Source organism: Theobroma cacao, chromosome 9 (genome assembly GCF_000208745.1).
Source record: "Theobroma cacao cultivar B97-61/B2 chromosome 9, Criollo_cocoa_genome_V2, whole genome shotgun sequence".
Lineage (NCBI taxonomy): Eukaryota > Viridiplantae > Streptophyta > Magnoliopsida > Malvales > Malvaceae > Theobroma > Theobroma cacao.
In genome coordinates, this window is record NC_030858.1 from 20769084 (window position 1) to 20785726 (window position 16643).

Genomic DNA, 16643 nt, shown 5'->3' on the forward strand with positions numbered 1-16643 from the left:
CTTGCCTTTATCGGAGGACTCACCACCTTGACACAGTACAAAATCGAGAAATTCACTACATTGGTACTAAATTGAAATTAAACTAATTTAGACTATTAATGCATAATATGGAATGCAAAAATGCACTGGTAACTATCTAAACTCGGTATTGGCCTAATTCGTCTTATCACCCAATTAAATTACTAACGCGTCCAATTTAATCCCAAATTAATTTTTTTCAGTTTCTATACCTCAATTGCACCCAAATTGACTTAATATCCCTCAGTGTGGTGCAAATTATCTGTCTCGATAGTAAATTACGAAAATACCCCCAATGGGTAAAAATTCGTATTTTTGCTCCGAAAATTCTCATTATTTTTCTAGGCTCATAATTCATCATTTCTTAACCAATTCTCCTAGAATAGAAATCAAACTCATCCTCACTTATACATGGTAAATTCGGCCATTAATAGTTGTGGGAGAAAATAAATTCTTTTCTTATTGTTTTGTTTCTAAATATGCTAAACTAACTAAAAACACTAACATAACTTAAAATCAAATTAATCTAACAACTTTCTCTTTCCTAACCCATTTTGATCAGCCAACAATTCATCATAAAAACATGTAATTTAAGCATGGAAAATAAGGAGAAATGCTTAAGGAAAATAGATTTCAAGCTTAAGTTGAAAAATATTACATTTTTCACTTGTTTTCCTTGATTTTCCACTACTTTTTCTCTTGAAATTCCTCACCTAGGGTTTGTTCTTCCTCTCTTTCTCTCTCTTCCTTGCTTGGCCGAATATTTGGAGAGTAATGGGCTAATTTATGCTGATTTTTTAGTTAAATAATAAAATATCCTAAGCTTGACACATGGCATTTTCTTATTGGTCCATTTTAAAAATTTTAAAAATTTTAAAAATTTAAACATTTTATCTCCACCACATGATTAGTCAAGGGTCAAAGATGAAGATAAAGGAAGACCATGTGCTGAAAAAAAATGTCCTGATGGTGAAAAATTACAATTTTGCCCTTGAGGTGGCAAAATTACCATTTTACCCTTTTACTCCAAATTATACCGCAATTAAAAATTTTCACTTCTAAATCTCAAATCATACTCCAATAAGTCAAATTATACTCCAATAAGTCGAATGGGGTCAAAAATTTTTTTTCTAAAATTTTCATTTTGTCCCCAGGTGACATATGACCATTTTGCCCCTAGATAGTGAAAATTTCGATTTGACTCCAAATTGATCCTCAAACTCTGAATTACCATTTTGAGTCATCCTTGGATTGTGACAATCTTAATCTTACCTTAAAATTCCTATTTGATCTAGTTCGCGGATTAAATCAACTTTGTTGTACTTCTAGGTACAATACCGACTTTTGTAAATTTTTCGAGACTCTCCTAACATACAATCATGCTATCATCACATGTACGTCATGAAAAGTATTTTATAAGGTCGAGCTTTACAAAAACAATCAAAATAAATTAAATAATATTAATCATGTTCAAAAATTCTAAAACGACCAAAACAAATTAAGTAATATCAACCATGTCCCGGATAAATGTTTACACGGGATATTTGTAATTTTAAATTAATATTAGATATTTTCTATTTTGATCTTGGAGGGATGATATTTTTTAAAATATCTCTTTATTATTTAAAAATAAACTAAACGAAAGCGTAGGAATCTGCTCGAGGGAAAGGTTTGCTGAGTGGTTGACCTTTGGACATTTGGGAGGAAGTTGAGATAAAAGTAAGGAGGAATGCAGGAGAGGAGAGGAGAGGAGAGGAGAGGATAGGGACGGCGGAAAGGAGAGAAGAGAGGAGGAGCAATGGAGAGAGAAGGGAAGAGAATATAAACACACAGATTAAATACAAAAAGAAATAAAATTAGAGAGGGAGCTTAAAAAATCCAACTGAGAGGCACTCGATTTGACTGCAATTGCTTCAACAAGTTGTCTTAGGTCAGCCATCAATCCATCTTCAAACGTTTTTCTCGTTTTCCTTGCAGTTCCTGCTCCGTTCTTAACTCTATCCTACCAACTCCATGCATCTCTTTCCTTCAATTCAATTTTCCAATTCCCAAGTTTATATGTTTTCAATTGCCTGGAAGAAAAAAAAAACCTTGGGTTTTGATTGCTGCACTGACTTTTTTTGTGGTTTGTGCTGTTCCGGTCGTGGCTGCGATCAACTATTCTTTGCCATTGAGCTTGGAATTGATCCTTGTTTTTTTACGGAATTGAAATTTATTTATCATTTTTATTGGCAGTATTTGTTTAAAACTATTCTTTTATGCTGAATGAGTAATTCAACTTGTGGTTGCAGTCGTCACAATGAGGCGTTATGTATCTAGGATTACCGACTGGAGCATGCCCTTCGCCTCCTGGGTATCTCCTCTTCTTTACCTTTTTTTTCTAGAATACAATCAATTCGCATCATTAATTAGCAATACTTTTAATTTTTGTTTATTATGGAATAAAATGAAAAACCCAATTACTACTAGTGTTTGATTTGGCAAATAGTTAATTGCTCAACTATTATCATTATTATTAAGCTGGGTTTTTTATTCCATCACTGAAATCTAATCTAAGACTGCTTTCGTGGGAACAATTCCATACTATTAATCAGGCGTACTGTGAAGCTGCACCAAAGACCTATGCAAGTTGCTGTGCTAAGACTAGAGAGGATCCGTTAAAAGACAAAGACAAACGCAATCCAGTTTCTGATATGTTGATTGATGGGTTTGGAAGGATGCACACTTACTTGAGAATCTCCTTGACAGAACGCTGTAATCTACGATGTCACTATTGTATGCCTGCAGAGGGAGTGGAGCTTACTCCTCCTCCCCAGTTACTCTCCCACCATGAAATTCTTCGTTTGGCTAATCTCTTTGTTACTTCTGGAGTCGATAAGATTCGTCTCACCGGTGGTGAGCCCACACTTAGAAAAGATATTCAAGACATTTGCTTAAGCTTGTCCGCCTTGAAAGGACTTAAGACTTTGGCAATCACCACCAATGGTATCACTCTTGCCAGAAAACTTCCAATGCTTAAACAATGTGGGGTTACTTCTCTCAATATCAGCTTAGACACGCTTGTCCCTGCAAAATTTGAGTTTTTGACTAGGCGTAAGGGCCATCAGAGGGTCATGGACTCCATTAATGCTGCCATTGACTTTGGCTACAATCCTGTAAAAGTATGTCATCACCCTTCTTTTAACTCTTGCAAATTTTGCACTTGTCTTCTTCTTATTGTTGAACTGACAACTAAATAGTATTCTCCATTGGGTCTCACACTGCTTGGTCTTAGGTCAATTGTGTTGTTATGCGTGGATTTAATGATGATGAGATGTGTGATTTTGTCAACCTCACACGTGATAAACCCATTAACATTCGCTTCATTGAGTTCATGCCTTTTGATGGAAATGTCTGGAATGTCAAGAAACTTGTGCCATACTCGGAGATGTTGGATACAGTGGTAAGGTACAACTCTTATAGCTGATCCCGCTTGCACATTTCTCTATGCTCGCTTCTACACTTCACAAGTAGCTCATTCTTCTTTCCTGTTATCAACAGTCAAAGCAATTTCCAAGCCTAAAGAAGTTGCATGATCATCCGACAGAGACAGCCAAGAATTTCAAGATAGATGGCTACATGGGTACTGTTTCTTTCATTACATCCATGACTGAGCATTTTTGTGCTGGTTGTAATAGATTGAGACTTTTAGCTGATGGCAACTTCAAAGTATGTCTCTTCGGTCCTTCAGAGGTGAGCTTGATTACTGCTTTTCTTGATTATCTTATAGTCCACTCTTACTCAATCTACTGCCTTTGCTAGCTGTTCATTTGCATTCTTTACCAATTTCTTCTTTTTCTTTGTTTTTTAAAATGCACTTAAATATGTAAACTTTGCAACATCTTGTATAGAATAAAGTAGGCCTGGTCATTGACATGGAATTTAGATGTGTTTGAAAGTTTTCACGTTCTAGTTGTTAGGGATTCAAATCATGCTAAGATGAATCATACGCAGCGGAATATTATTATAATTTTAATCCCCTAAGCCATGAATCACTTTAATTGAAGCTAATTTAGAAAAACCACAAGAGAAAGTTTTTAATATATTTTAAAAAATGATGTCTGCTTTCTTTGGTGGAATTCTCTTTGGGTTTTTGTTTTTGAGTTTTGTACACAAACTAGGACTTATCAAATTATAACAGCACAATTGTCCTGTCTCTAATGATGATCCACACAGTGATTTACCGAAATCTCTTCACTAAAAGTGTGTGAATCCTTAAGTCAAAGTTTGTGCTAGAAAAGTCTCAACTTTGAGCTTTTTTGTGTTTCTCTCTTTTTGGTTGTGATCCTATCTTAACACATGAGAAAATGAAATAGAACTCTTCTATATGTTCAAAAGGCTGCTAAAGGATTCTTTTATAAAGTGAATTGACCTATTTTATATCCATCAAGAATTAGAAAATGCTTGGGCTAATTGGGTTTTTATTTAATATTCCATCAAATCATATTTGATTTAGTCCAATACTTAATTGAATTAAATCTATATAAAATCAATTAGATCACATCTAATTGAACTTAAATTAGTTTTGCCAGTTCACCTTATGTGTGTGACCTATTAGGTACTCAACATGTTAGCAATAAATATAAATTAATTTAACTAAAAATTTATATTTATATTTATAAATCATGAATGGCATCTAGTATTATATTACGACTACTCAAATGTCAAGAAAGTCAATATGGTTTAACTACCCTTTTAGTGTACAGTATCTCAATGTAATTTAATCCTTTCATTATATATCTCGGATAGATAGAAAGCTTAGCTGGGTGTTTACTTTCTAACTTATCCATATTAGTCCTGTAGCTTTTATATTGACCTATCAAGATTGCCTTCACCAAGGACTTTTAGTCAATATAAACCAAAATCAAATGAGATATGTCCCTTTCAAATCACTTAGGGTGTTGAATCCTCTATAAACTACTCATTCATCTTCGCATGCTTCATGCCATACCCAAAAGCATCCTATTTAAGCATCTGATTGCTTTCAAATTCGTAGAGATGAAATCAAAGCATGACAATTCACATACAAGATGACTTGGTATCACAAGTCTAAGGATTACGTATTCTACTGACACATTAGAGCATTTTCATAGATATTTGAGTGAAATACCAAATAGAACTCTCATAACGGGTCATATTCAGTGAATTTATTCCTTAACAAGCACCTACATGCTATCCTCAAGCATCTCACATGCTTCAACATATGAGATCAATTGTTTACTTTCAAAGTCAGGAGGCTTAGTATGTACCAGCCTTTGAGCATTGTCAATGTTTTTATTCTTGATAATACAATAACTAGAAACATATTTAGGAATAAGGCTTTGATGCATAAGAATCTCATAATTATAACTTTTATAATTTCTTTGCTAGGCTATTATGTTCTAAGGATTTTATTTACATAAGTTTCTTATAATTCTTTATAAATAAACTTATGGATATAGAAATATCTCATACATTATATAAAATATCCATAATGTATTTAACATGAAATATGCCTAATTAATGTAGTGCTTTATAAGCACAAAATCGATTAGCTTGTAGGGCATACACTAACAATCTTCCACTAGCACTAAAGCCAATCGCCCATGTATCTAATACTAAAGCCCTCTAATTGGCGATCATGTTTCTGTTGAGACAGAACTTTAGTGAGAGGGTCACAGCTAAGTTGTCCTTCGTGGGTACTCTCTTTATATTAATATCACCTCTTCCAATAATCTCCTTCATAAAGTGATAACATCGCAATACATGTTTAGATAGCTGATGAGACCTCAGTTCCTTATGCAATAGCTCCATTGTTGTCACAGTACAAAGTTACAGGATCAACAATGCCAGGAACCACACCAAGTTCAGTTATGAACTTCTTGATCCAAACTCCTTCCTTCGTTACCTCAAACGTGGAGATGTATTTAGCTTTGGTTGTAGAATCTACAGTTGTTGCTTGCTTGGAACTTTTCCAGCTATTAGCACCGCCATTTAAGGTAAATGTAAACCCACTTTGCGATTTGCTATCATCTTTATAAGCTTGGAACGTGCTATCTCCATATCCTTTAACTTGGAGTTCAGCCCATCCATAGACCAAGAAAACATCCTTACTTTTTTGTAAGTACTTAAGGATATTTTTCACAAGTATCTAGTGACTCTTACCTAGATTCGATTAGTATTTGCTCGTGACACGTAGAGTATACGCCACATCTAGTCTAGTATATAGCATGGCATACATGATGGATTTTATAGCCAATGCATACGGTATCCTATTCATCCTCATCCTCTCATCTTGTGTCTTTGGACACATATCCTTTGAGAGATGAATGTCATGTGACATAGGCAAATGTCCTTTTTTGGACTCGGTCATACTAAACCTCTTTAACACTTTGTCTATATAAGTGGATTGGGACAATCTTAGCAACCTCTTTTATCTATCTCTATAGATCCTTATTTTTAGAATATAGCCTGTTTCTCCCAAATTCTTCATGCAGAATTGTTTGGACAGCCATATCTTGACAGTTTACAACATCGATATATCAAGTCCTATTAGTAGTATGTCATCAACATAAAGTACTAAAAATATAATTGCTTGTCCATTTACCTTCTTGTAAACACATGGATCATCAAGATTCTTGACGAAATCATACTCTTTAATAGTTTCATCAAATCTGATGTTCTAGCTCCTAAATGCTTGCTTTAGCCCCGTAAATGGACTTTTGGAGTTTGCATACTTTATACTGATTCTCTTTAGATGTAAAACCTTAAAGTTGTGTCATATGCACTTCCTCTAGCAAATTCCCATTAAGGAATGTTGTCTTTACATCCATCTAACATATCTCATAATCATAATATACAGCAATAGTAAATAAAATCCTAATAGGTTTAATCCTGACTACATGTGAGAAGGTTTCCTCATAATCGATTCTTTCAACTTGTTTGTAACCTTTAGCAACCAACCTAGCCTTGTACGTTTGTACATTACCATCCATGTCAGTCTTTCTCTTAAAGACCTATTTACATCTTATGATTTTACCCTTTCGAGTGCATCAACCAAAGTCCATACTGGGTTGACATGCATGGTATCCATCTCAGATTTCATGGCCTACAACCACTTATCAGAATTAATATCAAATATTGCTTCTTTATAAGTAGTAGGCTCTTTGTCAATTAGTAGAGCTTCTCTTTCCAGCATAAATCTATATCTCTCTGAAAGTTGTCTTTATCTCGTAGATCTACGAAGCACTTGTGTTTCTTGAGCATCGATATGAGCATTCAATGCTTTAACCGTCAGCTCAAGTTCCAAAGGGATGTCAGTTTGTGGTTCTTGAACCTCTTCAAGAATTATTTTTCTTCCACTAGTCCCTTCAAGTAAAAACTTTTTCCAAGAAAGTGGCATGTTTTGTGAGAAACACCGTTTACTCTGTGGGATTGTAAAAATAGTATCTTACATTTTGTTTAGGATACCTTACAAACTTGCATTTGTCTGATCTAGCTCCAAACTTATCAAATGATGCACGCTTTACATAAGTCGTATGTCCCCAAATCCTTGTATAAGACAAGTTTGGCTTTTTGCCATACCACATCTCATATGATGTATTATTAACCGATTTGGTTGGAACCTTGTTAAGAAGGTAAATAGTAGTCTCTATGGTATATCCCCAAAAGGATATCTAAAAGTTTGCCCTACTCATCATGATACGAATCATGTCTAACAGGGTTCGATTTCTCTTTTCAGACACTCCATTATGTTGTGGAGTTCCAAGTGGAGTCCATTGTGATAGAATCTCACGTTCCGTTAGATAATCTAGAAATTCTTAACTAAGATATTCTCTTCTTTCTGATCTAAGAGTGTGAATACTCCTCCTAGTTTATTTCTCAACTTTAGACTTGTACTTCATTAGGTACACATAACCAAATCTAGAATGGTCATCTGTAGACGTAATGACATACGAATAACCTCCTCTAGCTAGTGTGTTTATCAGATACATCCGAATGTATTAGCCTTAGGAGCACACCTGCTTTTTAGCCTTTTCAATAAAAGGAGTCTTAGTCATCTTACCAAAGAGACAACATTCACAAGTTCCATATGATTCATAATCATATGGATCTAGGTAACCTTATTTATATAACTTGGCTATCCTTATCTCATTGATATGACCAAGTCTAAAATGCCAGATGTAGGCTTGATTTGGATTATCTTTTCCAAGCTTTCTTGACATCTATACTAAGTATTGGGCTATCAAGATTCATAACATAAAGTCCTCCATGACATGTTGCGGATCCATAAATTTTATCATTTAGAGTGATAGTGCAACAATTGCCTTTTATACTAAATTTGAAATCATCATTCTTAGCTAGGTATGAAACCGAAATGATGTTTCTAGTTAATGCTGGTACACAATAGCACTTTTTTAGCTCCAACACTAAACCCCGATGGTAAAATTAGATCATAGGTCTTAATGGCAACTGTTGCAATTTCTGCACCATTGCCTACTCTTAGGACTACCTCATTTTTACCAAGCCTTCTGCTATCCCTTAAAACTTTTATGTCAGTACATAAATGCAATCCACATCTTGAATCTATTATCCAAGATTTAGGATATGCAATAGAAAGGGTAGGCTCAATCATATTTAAAGTTATTTCTTTACTTGTCAAGATTACACCCTTTCATTTATTGAGAACTTTTCTCAAAGTGATATACCGGTCCAAACATTTTAGGCTGATGGCATCAAGCATGCCAAGCAAAGTAACGATTATTATTATACCCATTTAAACAACCTATAAATATAGAAAAAGTATTTGTATTAGTCTTTCATGTTATTAACCAATTTAAGATGAGGTATTAAATCTTACATTGATTTTCTTACTAATTTTTTGTAATAATAGCCTTCACTGTTATACAGAAATCTCTACTAGACATTTCTAGTGGGCTGGGACCCCTTTTGAATTATTGCAATCTTAAGTGACTCAACAAATCACAATAAGCCTAATTGAGTAGATAACTTAGCTTATCAATTGCATCTCCATGCAACTCCCAAATTAGTTAGTTGACAACTCATTGTCTAAATGCATCATATGCATTTCGCCTAACCCTACCTCTAAGACCATGTGGTCAAGTGTGACATATCCCAACCACACAGTTTTAGTTGAGTTGGACTCACAAATAACTCAAACGTGCTTGTGTAAAAGTTTGACCTTGAGTGACTCAGCAAATCTTCAATTAAAAGGGTAGTCTGGTTATCTTGTTATATGATGGAAGGCAACTTTACCATGAAAAGCATGTGACTCAATATTTTAATGAAGGATTTTTGTTGCTTTTATCTTGTTGTTTAGGTTTCATCAAATTTGGCATATATAGCATTTATAATGTTGCATAAAATAAATCTATCACATGCATACTACTAGGATGATTATGGACTTTTATCTAATCTAATTTCCTTAAGCCATCAAAGGAAATTAGTTGGTCAAATCTTAAGAGATTACATACAACTATCACGATATCTTGTAATCTTCATGTCTTCTTGGTGCCTTCGTCCTTCATTCTTGGAATTACAAAATTTTCTTCCTAATTTAATTCTATGGATTCTAATTACATATATGTAAAGAAACCTCAAGTTACATTTGAGGGGAGTAAGATGAGAAAAGAATTTTACAACTCCTGAATAGAATAGAGTAAAGGTAGGGCACACACTCCCTATTTATAAAATAAATACTAAATGCATTCAACCATAACCATCCATAACACATTATAGTGGTCTAAGTCCATTATCATCCTTATACATTCATAATCATATAATGAACATATAAAACTTATATTTAATTCAAATTGAAGATCTTATATGTCATTTGGCAATAATATCACTCAACCTTTGAAGATCTTAATCCAAATAATTTGATGTCTTAATTCCATAATATGTCTTGTGCTTATTTAGAAGTTCTAGTCTTACAAGAAATTCAATTGAGTATAAACTTAGTAATCCTAAACCTTTTAAGATTATGAATTTAAATATAATCCTATTCTCAATAGGAGTTCTAATCATATTAGAAATTTAATGTTCACAAGGAATCCTAATCCAATTAGGCTTTCTAATCTTATTTAAAAATTTAATCCTTGTTGTCCTCAATTCTACAATCTTAGTTTAACTAGAATTAGATCTTTATGGCCAAGAGTCTTATTTCTTTGCCAATTTAATTTTAGAATCTGATTTGGGACAATTCCAAACTCTTTAGGATATATTTCGCTACAATTAGGAGTCTAAATCCAAGTCATAACTAAATTAATACAACTTCTAATTATATAAAGAAGAAATCGCACAAGCTAATGCAATTTTATTAAGTCTGCATCACCTATACTGTCCCAACTTCTTTGGAGCTCCATCCTCCATTGTTTGTTGTGATTTTGGCACCAATTCAGAGACATCCCATGCCCTAAACATCATGCCAAAAAGCTATCAAAATCTCAATAAACTTGGAGTACAAACAGTCATGATTTTGCAAGAGTCCTTGTCACATAAGGATATAATTCTAGCAAATTGTTTGTGTGGAAACATTATCAGACCACCACCCAAATAAGATGATTAAATTCTATAAATTTTCAGAGGTTCAGATCATCCTCTTAATCTTTTACCCTCCAAAAATCACACACAAACTCCTTCTCGAAGATCTTCAAAAAAATTTACAAAATAAATCACCTTATGTTGTTAGATTTTTCAAATTTGAATTCTCTTAAAACAAATCTATAAAATCTTTAAGGACTTATTAAATCTGGAATTTAAATCTATAAATCAAGACTTTAAAGGCCTTTTGAAGCATAAATCAGATTTAAAAATTCATTTAGAATTGTTCTAAATTTTTTTTTCAAATTTTGCATCAAATTGACATATAAACAAAAACAATTTTTGTAATCTTCAACAACTAAACATAAAACTAGATTAAATCAATTAAAGGAGACTCGGATACCACTGTTAGAGATTCGAATCATTCTAAGATGGATCATACGTAGTACAATGTTATTATAATTTTAATCCTCTATGTCATTGATCACTTTAATTGAAACTAATTTAGAAAAACCAATTTTGACATATCCCAAAGTTTGATGTCTGCTTTCTTTGGTGGAATCTTCCTTGGGTTTTCGTTTTTGAGTTTTGTACACAAACTAGGACTTATCAAACCATAGCAGCACAATTGTCTTACCTCTAATGGTGATCCACATAGCGATTTACCAAATTCTCTTCATTAAGAGTGTGTGAATCCTTAAGCCAAAGTTTGTGTTAGCAAACTCTCAACTTTGAGCTCTTTTGTGTTTCTCTCTTTTTGGCTGTGATCTTATCTCAATACATGAGAAAATAAAATAGAACTCTTCTATATGTTCAAGAGGCGGCTAAAGGATTTTTTTATAGAGTGAATTAACCTATTTTATATCCATCAAAGATTAAAAAATGTCTTGGGCTAATTGGGCCTTTATTTAATGTTCCATCAAATCCTATTTGATTTAGCCCAATACTTAATTGGATTAAGCCTCTATAAAATTAATTAAATCACATCCAATTGAACTCAAATTAATTTTGACAATTCACCTTATTGTGTGACCTATCAGGTATCCAACATGTTGGCAATAAATATAAATTAATTAAACTAAGAATTTATAGTTATATTTATATTTATATTTATAGATCATGAGCGGTATTTAGCAATACATCATGATCACCCAAATGTTAAGAGAGTCAATATGGTTTGACTAATATTTCAGTGTACAGTACCTCAATGTAATTCAATCTTTTCATCATATATCCCGGATAGATAGAAAGCCTGACTTAGTGTTTACTTTTTAACTTATCCATATTAGTCTTACAGCTTCTATATTGACCTATCAGGATTGTTTTTGCCAAGGAGTTTTAATCAATATAAGCCAAGAGTAAATGAGATATGTCCCCTTCAAATCATTGGGAGTAATGAATCCTCTTTAAACTACTTATTCATCTTTGCATACTTCATGCCATACCCAAAAGCACCTTGTTTAAGTATCTGGTCACCTCCAGACTCATAGAGGTGAAATTAAAGCGTGACAATTCACATACAAATATACCTTTACCAGTGAGGCAACCCAACAATCTGCCGACTGCTCACCCCCTAAAAAGAGTTTATTAGATTTTACAAGTATTTTACCAATAACTATTACAATGCTTGCAATGAGGACATTTTTTTTTTAAAAGGTCTTTCCTCCTAAAAACTTAATAAGTATTTCTAGAGATGTCACCGCAAGCCATTACAATGTTTGAAAGGAGCACATTCCCCTCACAAGTACAAAAGACCCAATCTCCTAAACAACTCTAACTTGTCATAGTCTGAGACAAGGTTGGTTTAGACACTTAGCATGTAGCAAACTTTGATCATTAGCAATGTCCTTATTCTTGACAATACAATGACCAAGAACATATTTAAGAATAAGACTTTGATGCATAAGAATATCATAATTATAACTTTTATAATTTCTTTGTAAGACCATTATGTTTCAAGGACTTTATCTACAAGTCTCTCATAACTCTTTATAAATAAACTCATGAATAAAGAAATAACTTATACATTATATAAAATATCCAAAATATATTTAACATGAAATATAACTAATTAATATAGTGTTTTACAAGCACAAAATCAATTGACTTGCAAGGTGTACACTAACACTGACTCTTATTGAGTTAAGCTCCGATATGCTCTTCATTGTGTCAGCATAGTGACTGCACTTTTGATATTGCTTATCTTCCTTACTACTGTTGATTCTTCTCAGGTTAGCTTAAGAGATCCTCTTCGTTGTGGTGTTGGTGATGAGGAACTTACAGAAATAATTGGAGCAGCGGTATGCATTGTACTTAATAACACATAGTTTTCCTAATTTGTTACTTAATCGTGTTTCAGTAATCCAATCATTACCATGCAATGTAAAATAATAGACAAGTGTGCATTATGTAATGACCTTTTTTTCTACATGATGACTTTAGTATAATGACTTTGTTTTTGTGTCAGTGTTTTTCCTGGGCTTTTGAGTCAAAGGCCAATAATTTTGACAATCATGCTCTTTCTTTTTCTTTGGGGTGAGGAGAGGGCAGTAGTTGAGTTTTGTAGCTTTTTAATTGTAAATGAGTGATATGGCCAGTTGATGGATCATGGTAGCATTAATTTGTGCTTAAAGTTGAAAGGAAAATTATTTTATTCTTCTTCTCTTTGCTTAACTTTTACTACATTCATTTTTCTTCTTTGGTTTAGGTTAAGAGGAAGAAAGCTTCACATGCTGGGATGTTTGAAATTTCAAAGACAGCAAATAGACCTATGATACACATCGGTGGCTAAGGTACTCAGAATCCTTGTAATGTAATAAGAGATCTGGCATCTGGATTGCTTTTGTGTTGGTCACATTTTCAGTTCTTCCCCATTAAGGTTGAACACTTTTCTTGCTTTTCTAAAGTGCAATTTATAACAAATTTTGTTTCTTATTTTGTACTCTACTTATTGTACAGCTCAGAGTAACATAGGATGGCCATTTCCTGTTTGAATATGGAATGGTTTTGTAGGTTAACTAATATTTATGCTGGTCTCTGACTGATAGAAGATTGCAAATTCCGTTATTCTTATCTTCCTAACTAATAAATGTAGACTGAACCTAGACATAATAAGTCTGTCAAAAAATATTAAAAGGCGTTTGGGGTTCACAGGAGAGGTTTAGGGTATGGTTTTGGAAGTTTTCCAGAGTAAACTCCGTTGCTGCTATTGGTTATTTCACCTGGTTGATTAAATGAGTTTATTGTTTGTGAAGCACTAACGTAGAGCCATGGCAGAACCAACTACCGTAAACACATAAAAGGGCGTGGACATGAACTCTACAAGCAGTCAACGATGCAGGAGGCATTTCGCCGCCAAAGCATGAAAATGGAATTTCTGTTGATACTCTGGGCAGAAGAGATACTTAACTGCTGTACATTGGGGATTAATGGCAGTGTTGTACTAGTATTTTGGTATTGCTATAGTCTCATTTTTCTTTCTTGTTTTTGATTCATTTATGCTTTTCCAAAGTAATAATTCAAGTCGTATTCTAACACCTAGATATTTAAAGAATTATACGATTTTAAGATAATTTTCCATACCCCGTTGTCTATGAGAATAGATGAGATGTATACTTATCACTCATCTAATTATACTCTTAATTTTTTAAAAAAATAATGAAATAAATTTTTACATTTTGAAAAATAAAAAATTAAACTTTTCTCAAATTTTCTGTTTCTTTCTTTTCCTCTACTCTCCTTCCTTTTCTCTCTACTGATCAACATTTTTATGGTCGAATCTGGCCAATCAAAGGTGAATCTGACAAAAAACGACCGGAAAACACGAAGGAATGGGCTTGAAATACAGGTTAGCTTTCATATAGGTCAGATATGCCTAAGACATGTGGTGGATCCAAATTGTTTTTAGGCCATTTTGACCTATTGACGCTAGTTCTGGCCTTCGTTACCTAGATTTCGACCATTAGGAAGGATTGGGAGAAAGAAGTGGACAGAGAATGAAAGAAAGATAAAAAGAAACCTAAGTTTTGAATAACTTTTTCTTTTCTTCTTTTTTTTTTTAATTTTCAAACAAATGAAAATGCATTTTGTAAAATTTTCTTTTTTTTCAAAAAATAAAAGAATATTTTTTAGAATTTTGGTTTTAATTTTTCAAATAATAAAGTTGAAAGTTTCCACAAAAGAAAGGAAGAAGAAGAATTTTAAAAGTTCTGGTTTTTATAAATAAAAATTTATTTTAAAATTTTTGTTTTTTAATTTTTCAAAATTTATAAAATAAATTTTTGTATAAAATCCATGTATACCTAAACCTGGAAATTCGTGTTAACGTGTCGTAAATGTGTCAAACACAATTAGACACCAAATACGTTAAGGTTAAATACGAACACAACACGTTTAATATTCGTGTCTTAAATTTAAAACACGTATACGTACACGTTTAATACACGTGTAACAGGACACGACACGATTAACACTTTTATTAAACGTGTCAATATACGACACGACACGATTAATAATACGTTTAACACGATTAACATGTTTAACACGTTTAACACGATTAAATAATAATATTTATAATTAAATATAATTTTATTATTTAAATTTAAAATCTATAATTATAAAAATAATTATAATAAAACAAAAATAATAATAACATCAAATAATCACCAAAAATTAAAAATTAGGATTGAGCATGTATAATTACATTATACCCTTTATAAAATTAAAAAAACTTAGTAAAAAATTATTTAAAATTATTTATATAAGGTTAAAATAATTTTTAACTATTAATTTTTAATAGGTTAATAAATGTGTCACGTATACACGTTTAAACACGATAACACGATTAAGTAAACTTGTTTCAACGTGTTTTAAATGTGTTTGTCGTGTCTGACACGTTAAGACACTAAAATTTTCGTATCTTAATATGTCAGATACGAAACACGTTAAGACTAAACCCAAAATCTGTTTAACTCGTTTCTTCTCGTGTCGTGTTTAAAATTGTCAAGTCTACGTACACCCCTTATGGTATGACTCCTTCTCACATAACACTTTGAGCTTTTTTTTTCTCATATAAAACCTCGTGATTTATTTATGTGCTTACAGGGACTAATGATATTAAATTTTTAATTTAATTTTTAGTAAAAAGATAATAAAATCCTTTATCCCTTTATTTCTTCTTTATTTTTCTAGATTGGTTGTATTTTTAGTTGTTTCTTTTCTTTATCTAAGTACCTTGTTCCCTTTATTGATGGGTACAACAACTGCATCTTTGTGTTGGATGTGTTAAGTTTTGGATCCAGCTATGTTTCCTTTCTTGATTTTAATGAAATTGAAATTTGATCAAGAAAAAACAAACATTTCTAGTGGCAAAATTATTTCATTTTTATAAACTTGTAATTATTAAAACTGAATAATTATTACAAACTACACAAACACAGCATTTATCAGCATTTATTAGAATTCTAATTTACAGGCAGATAAAGTCTTTTGGATGAAGATCCGAAGGGGAGTTGCATAGCAATGGTGGTTTATCTCGATGTGCAGTGTACATGATGTTCATGATTTTAATTTACTATTGTAAAGGCTACTTTTTTTTTAATTTAAAATATATTCAACACAGAGCGAAGCAATTGTTTGCCTTTGTAGCAACGTACAAGCAGATTCAACTCTGTTATTCTCTGGTTTAGAGAATAACATCCTTGAATCATCCTTAGACTACATGTACTTAAAAAACTATACAAAAGGAATGGGTTCGTTGGCTTTCCTTTTATCTACTAGATCCCCTCATCATCATCAAAAACCAAAAAGAACCTTAGCACCCTAATAAAGGAAAAAACAAAACACAAAATCCCCATTCCCCTAGGCTGAACAAAACATCAATCAATTCAACATAGTTAGTCCTTAAAATTTGTACATTCCAACCCATATTGAAACAAAAACTTGCCCGGCATAAGGAGTACACTACCATCTAAAAGTGATTTTTGCAAAACAGTCAACACACTTAGCAAACATATCAAAAGGCAAATCACAACAACTCAGGTCAA

The 16643-nt window shown here is 32.6% G+C and overlaps 1 protein-coding gene across 3 annotated transcripts; it reads left to right on the forward strand.

The window, feature by feature from the left end:
• LOC18589154 (cyclic pyranopterin monophosphate synthase, mitochondrial) lies at window positions 1664-14180 on the forward strand. Of its 3 annotated transcripts, none has more exons than XR_001929149.1 (8): window positions 1664-1948; window positions 2310-2371; window positions 2613-3179; window positions 3293-3460; window positions 3559-3750; window positions 12831-12899; window positions 13307-13477; window positions 13854-14180. XR_001929149.1 is itself a non-coding variant. In XM_018126455.1 (8 exons), the coding sequence occupies exons 2-7, from the start codon at window positions 2318-2320 to the stop codon at window positions 13388-13390; spliced, it is 1134 nt and encodes a 377-aa protein (XP_017981944.1). In that variant the 5' UTR covers window positions 1664-1948; window positions 2310-2317; the 3' UTR covers window position 13391; window positions 13854-14180. The 3 variants fall into 3 exon arrangements, 2 of the variants coding, with proteins under 2 accessions (XP_017981944.1, XP_007014070.2); XM_018126455.1 differs by having other exon boundaries at window positions 13307-13391; XM_007014008.2 differs by having other exon boundaries at window positions 13307-13391; window positions 13876-14180.

Coding starts and splice junctions, on each gene's coding strand:
- LOC18589154 (XM_018126455.1), top strand. CDS start 2,318: ATGAGGCGTTATGTATCTAGGATTACCGACTGGAGCATGCCCTTCGCC. Junction 3,751..12,830: donor GTCTCTTCGGTCCTTCAGAG/GTGAGCTTGATT, acceptor GATTCTTCTCAG/GTTAGCTTAAGAGATCCTCT. Junction 12,900..13,306: donor CAGAAATAATTGGAGCAGCG/GTATGCATTGTA, acceptor TCTTTGGTTTAG/GTTAAGAGGAAGAAAGCTTC.